The sequence below is a fragment of the Fusarium subglutinans genome (assembly GCF_013396075.1).
Source record: "Fusarium subglutinans strain NRRL 66333 chromosome Unknown NRRL66333_c0000069, whole genome shotgun sequence".
In the NCBI taxonomy this organism is placed as follows: domain Eukaryota; kingdom Fungi; phylum Ascomycota; class Sordariomycetes; order Hypocreales; family Nectriaceae; genus Fusarium; species Fusarium subglutinans.
Genome location: NW_023502132.1, coordinates 174236 through 188972, shown reverse-complemented (window position 1 = coordinate 188972; position 14737 = coordinate 174236). Strand labels below are relative to the sequence as shown.

General features: G+C 48.4%; 6 protein-coding genes across 6 annotated transcripts; 3 read left to right on the top strand and 3 right to left on the bottom strand.

Annotated features, from left to right (window-relative positions):
* Nucleotides 1-445: 445 nt before the first annotated feature.
* Nucleotides 446-1534, bottom strand: FSUBG_6617 (u3 small nucleolar ribonucleoprotein; the record flags this gene model as incomplete). Its single annotated transcript, XM_036684835.1, has 1 exon — nt 446-1534. One exon carries the CDS (start codon nt 1532-1534, stop codon nt 446-448), a length of 1089 nt encoding a protein of 362 aa, XP_036537910.1.
* Nucleotides 1535-2026: 492 nt separating this feature from the next.
* On the top strand, nt 2027-3996 carry FSUBG_6616 (transmembrane 9 superfamily member 1; the record flags this gene model as incomplete). The annotated part of the gene is made up of 2 exons (XM_036684834.1): nt 2027-3881; nt 3929-3996. 2 exons carry the CDS (start codon nt 2027-2029, stop codon nt 3994-3996), a joined length of 1923 nt encoding a protein of 640 aa, XP_036537909.1.
* A 365-nt stretch (nt 3997-4361) lies between these two features.
* FSUBG_6615 (mediator of RNA polymerase II transcription subunit 4) lies at nt 4362-5455 on the bottom strand (the record flags this gene model as incomplete). The annotated part of the gene is made up of 2 exons (XM_036684833.1): nt 4362-5254; nt 5308-5455. The coding sequence occupies 2 exons, from the start codon at nt 5453-5455 to the stop codon at nt 4362-4364; spliced, it is 1041 nt and encodes a 346-aa protein (XP_036537908.1).
* Nucleotides 5456-5758: 303 nt separating this feature from the next.
* FSUBG_6614 (alpha-1 2 glucosyltransferase ALG10) lies at nt 5759-9488 on the top strand (the record flags this gene model as incomplete). The annotated part of the gene is made up of 10 exons (XM_036684832.1): nt 5759-5770; nt 5880-6016; nt 6058-6111; nt 6318-6411; nt 6470-6523; nt 7129-7329; nt 7381-7469; nt 7522-8114; nt 8164-8301; nt 8350-9488. 10 exons carry the CDS (start codon nt 5759-5761, stop codon nt 9486-9488), a joined length of 2511 nt encoding a protein of 836 aa, XP_036537907.1.
* A 342-nt stretch (nt 9489-9830) lies between these two features.
* Nucleotides 9831-10322, bottom strand: FSUBG_6613 (uncharacterized protein; the record flags this gene model as incomplete). Its single annotated transcript, XM_036684831.1, has 1 exon — nt 9831-10322. The coding sequence occupies one exon, from the start codon at nt 10320-10322 to the stop codon at nt 9831-9833; it is 492 nt and encodes a 163-aa protein (XP_036537906.1).
* Nucleotides 10323-12258: 1936 nt separating this feature from the next.
* FSUBG_6612 (alpha beta hydrolase fold-3 domain protein) lies at nt 12259-13164 on the top strand (the record flags this gene model as incomplete). The annotated part of the gene is made up of 1 exon (XM_036684830.1): nt 12259-13164. The coding sequence occupies one exon, from the start codon at nt 12259-12261 to the stop codon at nt 13162-13164; it is 906 nt and encodes a 301-aa protein (XP_036537905.1).
* Between the last annotated feature and the right edge of the window lie 1573 nt (nt 13165-14737).

Below are 14737 nucleotides of genomic sequence, written 5' to 3'. Positions count from 1 at the left end.
TTTTGCGACAGGGTTTAGGTGTGAAGTAAGTCAGCTTGAAGGTTGCAAGTTTAAGGGAAGTGAACACTGGGAGGGGCGGTTGTAGAGAAATTTCCATGTTCGTCCCCCGCCAAAGTTTAGACCGTTATCTTATCAGTAACAGCAATTCGAGAGTCCAACCCAAAGATGAGAGTCACTCAGTCATATCCCAAATATAATAAGTTAGTAGCTGGCTTAATTCAATAGAGATTGAATCTTAGATAGAACAGGTATTTACTGCATTTGTGACGCTTTTCTAGTAAAGCACCCTATTTGCATTGATCATTTCTCTACACGCAAGGCAACCCAAATTTTTAACTCCATTGAATCCAACAGGCAGGCATATAGCCATGAAACGATATCCATAGATCGTTTCGTTTCTGGGCACCCCAGAACCCAGAAAACATATCTATTAACATCAAACCGTCTATCGACCCTTTCCACGGTCGCGGCGTCCACCCTCCAATACCTTGACTCTCTTGTTGAATCTCTCTCCAATGCCACCTCCCATGCCACTTCCACGGGGTCCATCCGTTGTATCGATTCCGCGCTTTCGGCTCTTGTCCAGAAGAGCTCGAACGTTTCCGCCTGATTGCTTGCGCTTGGTAAGACGATCGATACGGTCGACACCCTCTCCTAGGTTGTGCCAATCCTCGCCACCAAACTGCATGCGGCTGCTGCGGCCAGCCTGCTTCGCCTTTTGAGCTCGGTCCTTCTTGCTCTCCTTGGGGAGACGTGTAAAGTTCATTTCCTCGTAATCTCGGCGCTCAGCTTCCTCCTTTCGCTCGGCGTCGGTCTTCATCTTGCGACCTCCCTGTACAATTGTGGTACCGATACTGGGCACCGCCAAAGGTGCGCTGGATAGCTCTGAAGCAACAAATTCATCCATAGTATGAGACTTGCCGGCGCGACGTTCATGCTTCTCATGTCGTTGAGGCGCATCCATTGTGGCGCGGTCTCTCTTGGGCGGGCGGTATACACCCGCAGCTCCTCCATCACGCTCCGCTCGGCGAGCGGTAACATCATCAGCCATGGCTCCAAAGTTACCGGGCTTGTGAGACAGAGCCTCAGCATCTGCCTCCTCCTCTGAGTCTTCCTCTTCTTCCTCAGAATCTGATCCAGCCGCAGCCTTGGCTTCCTTTGCCTGTCTATCGCGCTCTGCGTCGTCCGCTGTTCGGAGGAATCGGTCAATGGAGAAACGCAACTTCTCTTCCAAGGGTCGGGCTCCCCTTTCTAGGTAAAGTCGTAGCTCAACCAGCTTTGCCCTCACAGATTCGTCGAGTTCGGATTCATCCCCTGATTTATCCGAGTTTGATTTCGAGTTGCGCAACTTTAGTAGAATCAAGAAAACGAGGTTTTGTAGATATGACAGTAGAAGCTCATTCTTCACATCGAGAAGTGAAATGCCATCCTTCTGGTGCTCGATAGTAGCGAGTTTGGGTGTGACCTCGAGTGCTGATGACAGCGACTGGGTTAGCGACGTCAGTAGCGCCGGTAATGTTGTAGGTGCTGCCATGTTGATATGTCTGCCTGAGACTTGAAATCTCTAGACAATTGAAAACTGATGTCTCGTCGAAAAGTTTGGAGCACTTCAACTTTTTAGCGGGGCATTCTTGGCTTGTCTCCACATTCCTGCCTCGACAGCCACAAACGCCACAAATCCCCTGTTTCAGTGCGTGGCTCATTCTCCTGACTCAGCTAATATCTCCATGACAGATTACAGCAAGTGCCTTGAAGCTCCCTGTTTGACGATTTACTCTCGCAGCTGTTTCGCTGGCTTGATTCACCACACGATCCTTTATATCATTGATCGGACGATACAAGAGGCAGAAACTGAGTGAAATTCTCGGTAATCACTTGAATTTTAATTTTACCTCCTCATCGACTCGAAATTGCGGGTCGCGCAAGTCGTCGTCAGCTGGAGCTTTGATCGACAGCTTCACATCTCGGCTTTCGCAATCCTCCTTTGTTAACCTCTATCGGTCTGCGCATGATCTAACTTTTCAATATGCATTTCCGAGACTTTGCGCCTCGTACGGCGCTCGTCAGCTCATTGTTAGCTATACCACAGCTGGCTTCTGCCTTCTACCTCCCTGGTGTTGCTCCCACTACCTACAAAGAGGGAGATAAGGTTCCGCTTTATGTGAATAGCATCAAGCCTGTCGACCGCTCCCAAGACCCGCGACTACACGCCGTTGTCTCATACGACTACTACCATCCTGCATTCCAATTCTGCCAACCTGAAGGCGGCCCTCAATATGTATCGGAAAGTCTAGGTAGTATTCTCTTCGGAGACCGTATCATGACTTCTCCCTTTGAGCTTATCATGGGCAAGAACGAGACCTGCAAACCCCTTTGCGAAGTCAAATATACTGAGAAATCGGTTCAATTCGTCAGAAGCCGCATTGAACAGGGATACAGTCTAGAATGGCTTGTGGACGGATTGCCAGCTGGGCAGGAAGTTCTCGATCAGTTGACTGGCACTACCTTTTATAACCCCCGATTCTTGCTTGGTCAGGATGATAAGGACGACAACATTCTGTTCAATAACCACTACGAGATCGCTGTCGAGTATCACGAAGTGAACAAGGACCCCAACCAACGCCGTGTCGTTGGTGTGGTTGTGCAGCCCAGTTCAAAGGAGTACGGCGGCAAGGCTGATTGCGCCAACCACCCTCCCATCGTTTTGTCTGGAGGCGAACAGCATGTTAGCTTCAGCTACAGCGTGATCTGGCGCAAGTCCGACACTGCCTGGGCCACTCGATGGGATAAGTACTTGCACGTGTTTGACCCCAAGATTCATTGGTTCTGGCTCATCGACACTGCTATCATTGTCGTCATTCTTGTTCTCACGGTCATGTCCATCCTGGTCCGCGCTCTCAAGAAGGATATTGCTCGTTATAACAGACTCGACCAGATCGACCTCGACGACTTTGGCGGTACCTCGGTTGTTGAGGATGGTGTCCAGGAAGACTCTGGCTGGAAGCTGGTCCATGGCGACGTCTTCCGAACCCCTTCGCGCCCTCTTCTGCTCTCGGTCCTCGCCGGCAACGGTGTTCAGCTGTTCTGCATGACGGGGTGCACTATTCTCTTTGCTCTACTTGGATTCTTGTCTCCTTCAAACCGTGGATCCCTTGGAACAATCATGATCCTCATGTATACTGTCCTCGGCTTCGTTGGTGGTTATGTCTCTGCTCGAACCTACAAGGCATGGCAGGGTGAGAGCTGGAAGCTGAACATTGCTTTGACCCCCACCTTGGTCCCCGGCATTGTCTTCTCCAGCTTCTTCCTCCTGAACCTTTTTCTTTGGGCCAAGCAGTCATCAGGAGCGGTTCCTTTCACCACCATGCTTGTGATTGTTGCTATCTGGTTCATTATTTCGATCCCTCTCTCGTTCGGTGGTTCGTGGGTTGGATTCCGCTCTCCTCAGTTCCAGCCCCCTGTCCGCACCAACCAGATTCCACGACAGATCCCTCCTGTGAGCACTTACCTTAAGCCCGTTCCTAGTGTGCTCATTGTCGGCCTCCTTCCCTTCGGGGCCATCTTTGTTGAGCTCTTCTTCATCATGAACTCGATCTGGTTCAGCAGGATCTACTACATGTTTGGGTTCCTGTTCCTTTGCTATGGTCTCATGATCGTTGTCTGCGCTGCTGTCACTATCCTTATGGTGTACTTCCTGCTATGTGCTGAGAACTACAACTGGCAGTGGAGATCTTTCCTCGCTGCTGGTATGAGCGGCGGCTATATCTTCTTGAATTGTCTTTTGTACCTTGTTACAAAGGTCAGGGCGAGTGGGTTGGCTGGTATTGTGCTCTACATGGGCTATAGTGCCATCATCTCATTTCTCTTTTTCATTCTTACTGGTAAGCTCTTCTGGTCCCTTTCGGATTTACTATTCTGACTCTTTTAGGCTCCATCGGCTACTTTGCCAGTTGGTGGTTCGTTCGCAAGATCTACGCGTCTATCAAGATCGATTAAGAGACGGCTTTGCACCAATTATGACGAATGGATCATCAACGCCAAGTGACTAATGAACAAGAGACGGAATTTTGGTGTTTGTAAAAATACATGTACGACCAGCGTCTGGATTTCGCGTTTACCATGAGCCGTGCTTTAAGCTGCAAACAAGGGCCAGATCGGCAAGATCATGGTGATAAGGACCCGTGGTGTTGCATCAGTACGCTGCGAGTACGGAGTAGATTCATTTTCATTTAGACGGATATCAAAATCAGGCCAGTGCCATCAGAGCAGGGCCGTGTTGGCTATGGATGAGGGGATATTGTTCTGCATTGTTTTTAAGCTTGTTATAGATATCAAAAATTCGTTGGCTTATTTCCTCCTGCTCAATCGTCGTCGTCATCGTCATCCAAATCATCCAGATTAGTGAACTGAAACTGGGCCTTTTGTTGTGGAGGTCCAGTTGGGCTTCTTTGTTCGCCAGGGACAGCCGGACCACCAACCAAACTGGCGCGTCTCCAGGCCTCTTGGTCCTTTTCTCTCTGGCGTTCTCTCTCGATGCGCTGGCGCTCGCGTTCTTCGCGTTGCTTCTTCTCACGCTCTTCCTGGGCAATGCGGTCCTCTTCTTCCTTCTGCTTTCTCTCCTCTTCCTCACGACGCTTGCGCTCTTCTTCCTCGGCAGGATCATAGCCCTTGGGGTCAATGCCCTGCTCCTGAAGGAGCTGGTTAGCAGCCAGGGATCCAGCGCCAAGCTGGAGGTCGTTTGGCCAAGGGAGGAAGATCTGGTCGGTCAAAGGGTTCAAGAACTGTGTCCACTCGCTGGGTAAGACGGTGTTGGCGGACATGGAGGACTGTTGAGTCGCATGTTCCTGGGAGACGGCTGGTGTGCCATTCATGACTGCCGGGCTTTGAACCTGAGACGATGGAGGCGCAGATGGTGTCATGACTGAAGCTGCTTGCGACTCGGGTCCTGGGGTCTGTGCTGCGGGTGTTTGACCGCCTGGAGTTTGAACTTCTGGGACATCTGGTGTTGGTGGTACGGCTTTGATGGTGCCTGCTGGTGGCATGGTCGTTTTACTGATACGGCGGGCATAATTAAGCAGTTCTTCGTAGGCGATGGGGTAGCTTGGGCCAGAAGGAAATGTGGTGGTTTGCGTCGTCACGATGTCCTTGCGAGTAGTCGCTAAATTCGAAAGAGTATCGCGAATCTGTGTGTCAAGGGCGTTCGAAGACACGCGCAGTTGTTGAATACGTAGATAATTGTTCTGGTGAGTTTGGACTGAGAAGAATATTAGCTAAAACGTTCATAAGTGGCTAAGTCGTATGAAATACCTTCTTCCAAGCCTCTGCTTAGTTCTTGATCCGCTGTATTGAGCTCGGCTCCTTGTTGTATAGAGGGATGGTATTTTGTGACAGAATCAATTAGATTTGCGAGAGCTTTCTCTAGTCGCTCAAAGCGACCATCAATATATTTGTCCATCACAAGATCGTGGTTGACCACGGCGACTTTTCCAGTATCAAGTGATATGGAAGTAAATAAAAGAAAGGTCAAAGGCAAGGCTGCTTGCTATAACAGACCGAAGCTTGAAAGTCAAAGTGGACCCTTAGTTGGGGTTGGCATTGGTCAACTTTTCAAGAGCTTCTTTTAGGCCTGAGGCCAAACAAACCCGATCTTTCCCGTTCGGCAAACTCGCGCAACCAAGTTCAAGGCCCTTCTTTTACGACGACGACATCGACGAGCAATTGAACGACGAAACAGGCTTCCACCGCCCTAAAATTCAAGATGGTCTCCTACGTACGTCCGAACCCTTCGATACGACGGCCGAGAACGAGCTACAAATATTCACGAATGGCTTGAGGCGTCTTTAACGAAGAGTGCAATCGACTGACCTGATTCTCACCAGACTCCCATCCGCATGTCGGAATTCAAGAGCAACTATGGTCCTAAGTACGTTATATCAGTCTACGATCACCGAAAGTCGAATACGAAGCGCACTGTCAAGGCACAAGCGAACTACGACTCTCGAAATTCGGCCCAAGGGTTCATGTGGAACATTGACGTTGGCTAATACGTTGGAATAGGTACCATGCTCAGCCCAACGTTGCTGGCTTCACCCCCCAGGCTGCCTTCCGAATGTAAGTGCACGATTGTTAACCGAGAATGCGATCGAGAACCGACTATGCAAACGAACCGAGTTTCGATCTCCCTTCCGTTTCTCCGAAGTCTTGTAATGATCAACCGCGGCTGAGATGGACATGACGGATGAGAGATTGGGATTTGATCACAAATTTTGCTGGGCGATAGATTGTTATGCTGTGGATGGGAACTGACTGGGTTATAGCGGCTCTCGTCTGGCTATGTACGGTGCTCCCGCCGCTGTTGCTGTCCTCCTCTTCGCCAACGGTATTCCCCGTGTGCAGCGCGACGTTCTCCAGGTACGAATCACCTTCGCTCGACACTAGGTATTCGACCATGATATTAATTCCTGTGTAGAAGATTCCTTTCCTTGGCAACTACTTCCGAAAGGAGACCCACCCCGCCGACAACGTAAGTCCTGAGCAAATGGAGAAGCATTGGTTTGGTTACTAATAGTCTGTATAGCCTTTCTAAATTATCTGGTGGACTTGAGGAAGATAGACGTTGTTCAGCGCCCGTGCCGGCTCTCCTTGTATAAGATATTCAATAGACATGTTCTGAGCCTTGAATTTTGCTGTGAAATGTACAGCCTGTGATTGGTTGATGTTTAAGTGGTTTACTTGTAGCCAGAGACATTCATGCCTGGCGCCTTATGGAAGTCCTCTTCAAAATAATAAATTTGTAACGGCATGGAAGGTATAGAGCGGTTTTTAAACGACGCTATTGTTGTCTGTATTCTGTAATACCTTTTGGCTCTTAAGATGTTGCTTTGGACTTTTTGGGGTTGTTAATATGATGTTCCACTTATTAAAGTACAGTGCCACTAACTCACTGTGAAACACTGTTCTCTCTCCTACATGTCCAACTTGCCCGTCTTGTACAATTTCAAGCTGACTTTCACCCTTCTTTTTTATCCTCCATATTTTCTAATTATTGGCTCTCTTGCCGTAAATATTTGGCTTCTTCATGTCATGAGAGGATTCTAGTTCTTGTAACACGGTTTCTTTCGCGTTCAGCTAACGAACTGCTGGCGAACACTTGTCATGATGGAGCTATCTCAAGGATACAAAACAGTAGCAGCCTTCATCATTGCGCTGCCTCTTTTTGTCTGGCGATTTAAGAACTCGCGATTAAAGGGTTTCTTCTTTTATTTTCTTTCTGTCTCTTCTGTTTCTTGGTTGTATGCCGTCTCAGCACTAGTCCCTGAGCCTTACCTGGTACGCCTCATCTTATATCGTGCTCATTGCACAGATGCTAACTCAAGTCAGGATGAGGTATTCCATATACCGCAGGCGCAGAAATACTGCCAGGGGAGGTTTCAAGAGTGGGATGACAAGATTACGACACCGCCAGGGCTGTAAGTTTCACACACTTCTATAACCCTTAAGCAAATGCTGAGCCTAGTACAGTTACCTTCTTTCTCTTATAACGCCTGGAGTTATCCGTCCTAGTAGTTCAGCGAGTGGATACTTTTGCGATGTCAAGAGTCTAAGAGCTACCAATGTCGTTGTTCTGGTGATACTTGCCTTCTTGGTCCTGAAGTGCCGTCGAGAGATCGAGGCACGTCTCTATGAAGCTCATACCTCGACCCGGCTACGCAATACTTCGCAATATGCAGTTCACACCGCACTCAACGTCGCTCTGTTCCCGCTTCTTTTCTTCTTCTCTGGACTTTACTACACTGATGTTGCATCTACTGCCGCCGTCCTGGTCGTGTACTTGAATCACTTGAAGCGCACTGGCCGAGATCGTAGTTCTGCCCTGAACGATCTGACAACAATCTTGCTTGGCATTGTAACGCTTTTCTTTCGCCAGACCAATGTCTTTTGGGTAGTTGTGTATATGGGTGGCCTAGAAGCTGTCCATGCTGTCAAGACCTTACGGCCAGAGCAGGTTGACCAGCCAGTCATCTTGACGCTTTTTGAGCAGATCAAGTATTTTGCCTGGAGATATTCTCTTGGAGATATTCATGACCCCCCACTACACATGATGTGGCCAGACGGTAAACCGACTCTTTCTTACTGGTTGACTTGTCACTAACTGAGCATCAGACATGCTCTTCTGTGTGCTAAGCTTGGGTATCGCAGCGATTTGCAACCCAATCCGCATCATGAAACAAGTTTGGCCTTACGTTGCTGTCCTTGCCTCATTCGGTGGCTTCGTAGCATGGAACGGTGGTGTTGTCCTCGGTAGGTACTCTCTTTGCATCGTGTCAAGTCTGTGGCTAACGACACAAGGTGACAAATCCAACCACGTTGCTACGATCCATCTCCCACAGATGCTCTACATATGGCCTTTCTTTGCTTTCTTCTCTCTGCCACTTCTAGTACCGTATGCCCTACCCATCATTAATATAGTACTGCGAATAATGCCCCGAGCTGGATCGCCTACATCATTTAGCAAACCAGTCCCCGAGGCAGAGACTAATGCAGAGCCGGCCTCATTTTCCTTCGGCAAATCACGAAGTTCAGGAAGCTCTAAGAAAGGCTCAACGACTAGCAGTTCGGACAGAAAATACCCACGACTTTCGAAGCCACTAGAAATCGCCAGCTTCATCTTTGGGATTAAGCTTATACTCTGGCCCCTCTACCTCCTTGCGACCACAGTGCTCTCACTCGCCATCGTCCGCTATAACACCATTATCCACCCCTTCACTCTAGCTGATAACCGCCACTACATGTTCTACATCTTTCGATACACCATCCGACGGGCTTCTTGGATTCGATATGCTTTGGTTGTCCCCTGTACCTTGTCTCGGTGGATGACATGGGGTACCATCGCTGGCTGCTCACGATTCTTCACTATTCACACACGTGCCTGTTCTGTTTATGGGAATGGAACAGAAAACCCCCCCTTCCTGAGTCATCCCCTGGGGACCAACGTTGGGTTTTCCCCAAGACAAACTCATGCTGCCTTTCCAGCTGAGATAACGGAGAACTCTCAGGATACTTCCAAAGATCAAGAACTGAGCAAGGCCTTGGTAGATGACCCTATTCTTGCTTCTGTCATACCAGCCTCCACTTCGACTGGACTCATATTCTTGCTTGCCACAACCTTATCACTCATGACGGCCCCGCTAGTAGAGCCACGATACTTCATCATACCCTGGGTGATGTGGAGGCTGCTTGTACCAGCGTGGAGGCTTCATGATCATGGTTATCACGGCGATGCTACTTCTAGGCTCTCAAACCACCCAAAGACCAGGTCTTTGTTTGAGATCTTTCAACACTACGATCTACGTCTTATCCTTGAGTCGTTTTGGTTCATCGCCATCAATATTGCAACAGGCTACATCTTCCTCACCAAGCCTTACATATGGAAGGCGGAAGATGGGACTGTGCTGGACGACGGTCGACTTCAAAGGTTTATGTGGTAAACACAAGACGGGGGGAGTATGAGCGATGTGGTTGCAAAAGATATTCTTTTTGTGTGTTTATCTTGAGATAAGCATGTGGCCCTCTTATCGCTGAGAACTCTTTTCATGCCAGATGTGAAATATACCCAAACACTGAACGCCATACCCATGGTCCAACCTCAGACCTGTTTGTAGCCTAATAATACCCAGTTTCGTATCGAGCATCCCAAATTCATGCAAAAGTGAACAAGTTCATGCGTTTGTACCGGAGTGGCTTATCATGTAATGAGTGATGCATAGACACATCTTTCCTGCCCCGTCCAGTAGTCGTAAAATGTGTCATAAAAATAATCATGCGGCAGATTATAAACTTAGGCGATCCAAACTTAAGCCATCATTGCTTCTCACCCGGCGTATAACGCCAAGCTTGAAGAACTTCTCTTCACCGCCCGGTGTGCGTCCACCGATATACCACTTGTCGGCACCTATCACATCACGGAAGCCTTCACTGCTACTATCGCTTCCCCGTCGACCAGATGATCCAGGGATAGGAATGGCGGTGCCGTTGGCGGGGGATGTTGATGTTGACGGTGATGACGAAGTGGTGTTTCGGGGCGGACGGATGGCGACACTGGAAGTAGTTGGTTGTTGTTGAGGCTGATGATGGTGATGTGATGTAGAAGCAGCAGTGGTGGTTGTGTTTGCAGCAGCTGCAGTGGCAGTTGTGGTGGTTGTTGTATCTCGGGCGTGCTTGTTTGGCTGATGTTGATGGGGAGCGGCAGTAGAGATGGAGGGGCCCTGAGGACGGAAGGCGGCGAGGAAAGAAGAGAGGAAATACGGTCGTTGTGAAGGCATCGTGGTTATCGGCCTGACGTGTTTGTGATGTGATGAAGAGAGAGAGAGGTTGGCGGTAGACAAGGTCGACGGAGGGAGTAGCCGAGCGACGGTCCGAGCAAAGCCGAGTTGTTTTTGTTCGCGATGATGTCGGAATATGCGCCCTTGAAAGAGAACCAGTGCCTTGTTATTTCGAGTTGCTTGTGTTTTGTGATCGACCGTCGAAGTAAAGTGACTCAATTGTTTGTCGGTGGAAATGGGATGAAGAAGTGGAGTCGAGAGATATGAAGAAGAAACAGAGTCAGTGACAGTCTGGGGAAGAGCAACGGTTTAATCGTAGTCACTGACGTCGATTTTTTGTGGAGGAAGAGAAACGAGGGAGGGGAAAACCCGGAACCAAGCAAATGCTAATGGCAGGGATGTCATAGGCCAGGCCTTTGCATTTAAAGTGTGTGCACGTGCGGAACACCAATCAGAGAAGACCAGGCCCTACTGTATCTAGAGGGGTGTTAGTGTTAGTGTTAGGGGGGGCTGTAGAGGATGGCTCGGTTGGGCTTGCACTAGTTGAAGTTGAAATGCGGAGGTGGTTTGAGAGTTTAGGGTGAGGATTTGATCTTATTGGGCATACAAGTTGAAGAGAGGGTTGACGGCTTGGTAGAGGTGTGATACTGGCGGTTATGTTGTGAACAAGAGGTTTAGGGATCAACTAGTTACCGTACAGCAGTAAGTTCACTATACTGTTCACTAGCTAGACTAGATATCATGATATTAAGAATGCACTAATCAAGGAACTACAGTGAGTAAAGTGAATTGGCTGTCAGTTGACTACAGACATTGAAAATATCCCTTGGCCCGTCTTACTACATCCGTTAAATGCTCCCCGATTCAGACCCCAATTCACAAAAAGCAAAGAGAAAGAAAAGGTCATTGTAAGCGAGATCCTTCAGCGTCCAGTCCAACGCCTGCCTAGTTAGACCTTTCCATGCAGCATCACAACTCGTCTTGTCCAGGTCTCGAAGATCACTTCCACTTTCAAAACTAGTAGGCGGCACTAGCCAAGACAGTGATAACCCTGTTTTGAACCACCATTTTATCAATCATCATCGCGATGAGTATTGATAAGGTCGATACAATGCTTTGACTGTCCTGAACAGCGACTCGTTCTTGTTCTCGCATAACTAGTTCATATCCGTATTGTTCCCGTGTTAATAAAGCAGCCCTCTTTCGTCCCCGGAGTCTCGGGTCAAAGGGTTCTTGGTGCCAGCTGAATGTGAATGTGATGCGTATATGCGAGCATGATCTGATAATATCTGACAATGCAACTGCAGCAAACACATGGTGATCACTAGACTCTGGGGTTGGGAGACTGGTGAGTAAAGGGCATCATCCGTTTGGTCGATCGGATAATCTGCAATAACAGTCGGATTATTGCAGCAATTGACAAGTAATATCAATTTGTAGTAAAGAAGATGTACGTACATACGATTACCTACCTAATAATTCATGATCGCTGCTCTGCCTCGGCTACCCTAGATTTTAACTTAGAGATTGACTGAAACTTACTTACGTCCATCGTCTTACAAGCCAACAACTCATAACTACCTACTGCAAATAACCTAACTGACCACGATAATACTTGGCCATGCTGTGTAACAGTACTGCACTATTCGTTGAGATGCCTGCCCTCTCAACAACTCGCGCCATACCTTACTATAGCGGTGTAGACTGTAGTAGACTGTAGACCTAGACCCCTCACCAGTCACCAGTCACCAGTCACCACCAACCACCCATGACTATTCGTACCCATATTCCCCTCCACAGAAAAAACCCGCCGCCAGCGCATAATGACAACTGGCTGTAGTTGTGTTGAATAATCCATCCATCCATTGCCTCTTGCATGCAGTCTTTGCATATTCCCACTCCCGTGATACCCTCATAAACTCCATCCCACTCAGCAATGCCCAGCTTCAAAGCCCGCATCCTCAGCTGGATCGTCTGGTGGTGGTTCAAGAGCACATGGAGTTCAGCAGAGGGGATCAACAACCGCATCGCCAAGGAACGTCTTCGTCCCGAGCGTGTACCTCCCAAGCACCTCTACAAAGAGTTCGCTGTTGAGGAATACAAGAGAAAAGGCCACATTGCGGATTATCTCGTTTTCATAGTCTCTCCAAAGACAGAGACGCCAACTCGTGGTCGGATCTTGTATCTCCATGGCGGTGGTTTCGTCTTTGATATCACGCCCCAGCACTGGGAGCTGGTGGCTCAGCTTGCGAGGCGTCTGAATGCTACTGTTACCGTACCGATATACCCTCTCGGCCCTGAGACGTCGCTTATGAAGATGTACGAGTTCGTGCAGCCGCTCCACGACGAACTCGCATCAGCACCAGATCGGACGCCGTTTTGGGTTGTCGGTGATTCAGCTGGAGGAACCATGGCTCTTGTCCTGACGCAAAATGCGAAGTTGGCTGGTAGACAGACTGCGCAGAGAATTGTGCCCATCACGCCTTGCACTGACTCCAGTCTCGTCAATCCTGAACTTCACAACGCAGCTCTCAAGGATCCATGGCTCGACGTCCCTGGCATTGCCGAGATCACAAGACTCATCTGTCCAGAGATGGATACCCAGCATCCCAATGTTAGTCCCATATATGGAGATCTGAGACTACCGCCGATGCTGGTGTTTGCAGCTGGCTTGGATCTCTTGACGCCTGATACCAAGAAGATGGTCGAGATAGCCAAGGAGCAGGGTACAAAGGTCGAGCTGGTGTATGGAGAGGGCATGATACACGTTTGGCCTATTCTGCCAATTCAAGAGGGCAGGCAAGCTGTGGACAAGATGATCGAATGGTTGGGAATCAGTTGATTATTTCTTTGGGTAGATTGTCTTGGGCTACGGCGTTGGGTTTGGGGTTTTGAATGGCATGAGGATACCCCTGAGAAATGTGATGACGACGACCACTACTACTGCTATATATGAGAATCGTATGTTTATGATTGGAATGGGATGGGATACGATACAGGATACTTTCATATGTCCATTATGCTCAGACGACTTATGGCTACGAGTCCAGACGTGGCCAAATCAAGGTATATAAAAACACTCACATACATCAATCAATTTTATTATGTCTATCTGTATGGTGATGATAATCTCCGTTTTGATGATTATGCAAGATAGTGTAGTACAGACGGATAGCAGCTCGGCGTCCAAGTTTCTATCCATATGTATATAAAAAAGGCGGTCGGTGGCTTAAGGACTCCATCTTGGGGAACACAAGATTTCATAGCTGGGGATGACATGAAGTCGAGGTAGACTATCACGATGATGTATGCGTAGTCAGCATTGGCATGGCTGTGTTTGCGTCGCAATACACAGGGTTTCTCATTTATAGCACATATCAACTTGAACATTCAGAAGCTCATGTGCATATTGATTGGCTGATTTGGGAATTGAGACTTGACATGTCAAACAAACAATCCTGGATGATTACCTATGATGAAACGATTACTAAGACATGCCTGCACTCGTATAATTGATCACTTCGAGATCCATGTCATCTGCACGAACAATTGAGTGACGTCCGTTCCGGATATCACTCAAACGTTGAGATAAAACAGAACCCATGAAACGAACAACAACAACACCAACGAATTGATACAAACACTTTGGAAAAGTCGGTAAGGCTATCATGCTACACGACCAACGGCAAAATTGTAAGTGGCTTACCTTGTGTGACATGCCACGGAAAGATCGGTAAGACGAACTGCAAGGCTGAGCAGAATATAAGACATTTCATAGCTCGCTCGGCCACTGCTGGAGGTCGAAGCAAGCCATGTTGGAGATCTTCAGGCCCAAGGTATCATCGCTTGGGCGCCACCTCTCGCTACAGCACAGATGATCTCGGCTATCTGTAGAGTCTAAGAGTCTAATAGATTAACTACCAAGGTTGTTGACGTTTGTTAATCCATGTATTAATGTAAAGCACTTGATTTAGAAAGCAAGGTCCCTCCCTCCCAAGGCATCGGCAAACTGCATCGTCCCAAAAAGGGTATTCATACGGCGTCCATTCGTTCCGAGAAACCCAAGATAACCACGTAACCTAACCCCCTTTTCAAATCTGTGGAATATAGATAACGTATCATTGCATGTTCTCCGAATCAGTAGTGATCAGCTTGTTTTCTACGTAGTATTCGCTGTAATATGAGTAGCGACAGCACAGCTTCGGCCCCCAAGACCATGCCTTGCCTTGGGACTGGCATAGACTGTGCCACAACTCTCTATACAGAAACGCCCGATGTTCGATGTTCGATGTTCGGGGCCTTGATCTCGCCCGTACCCGTAGACGTACCCGTAGACGTCAAGTCAAGTCAGATCAAGTCAATGCAACATGTTCCGTCCATGTTCGCCAGCCGTCTCCGTCTGCTGCCACTGGTTG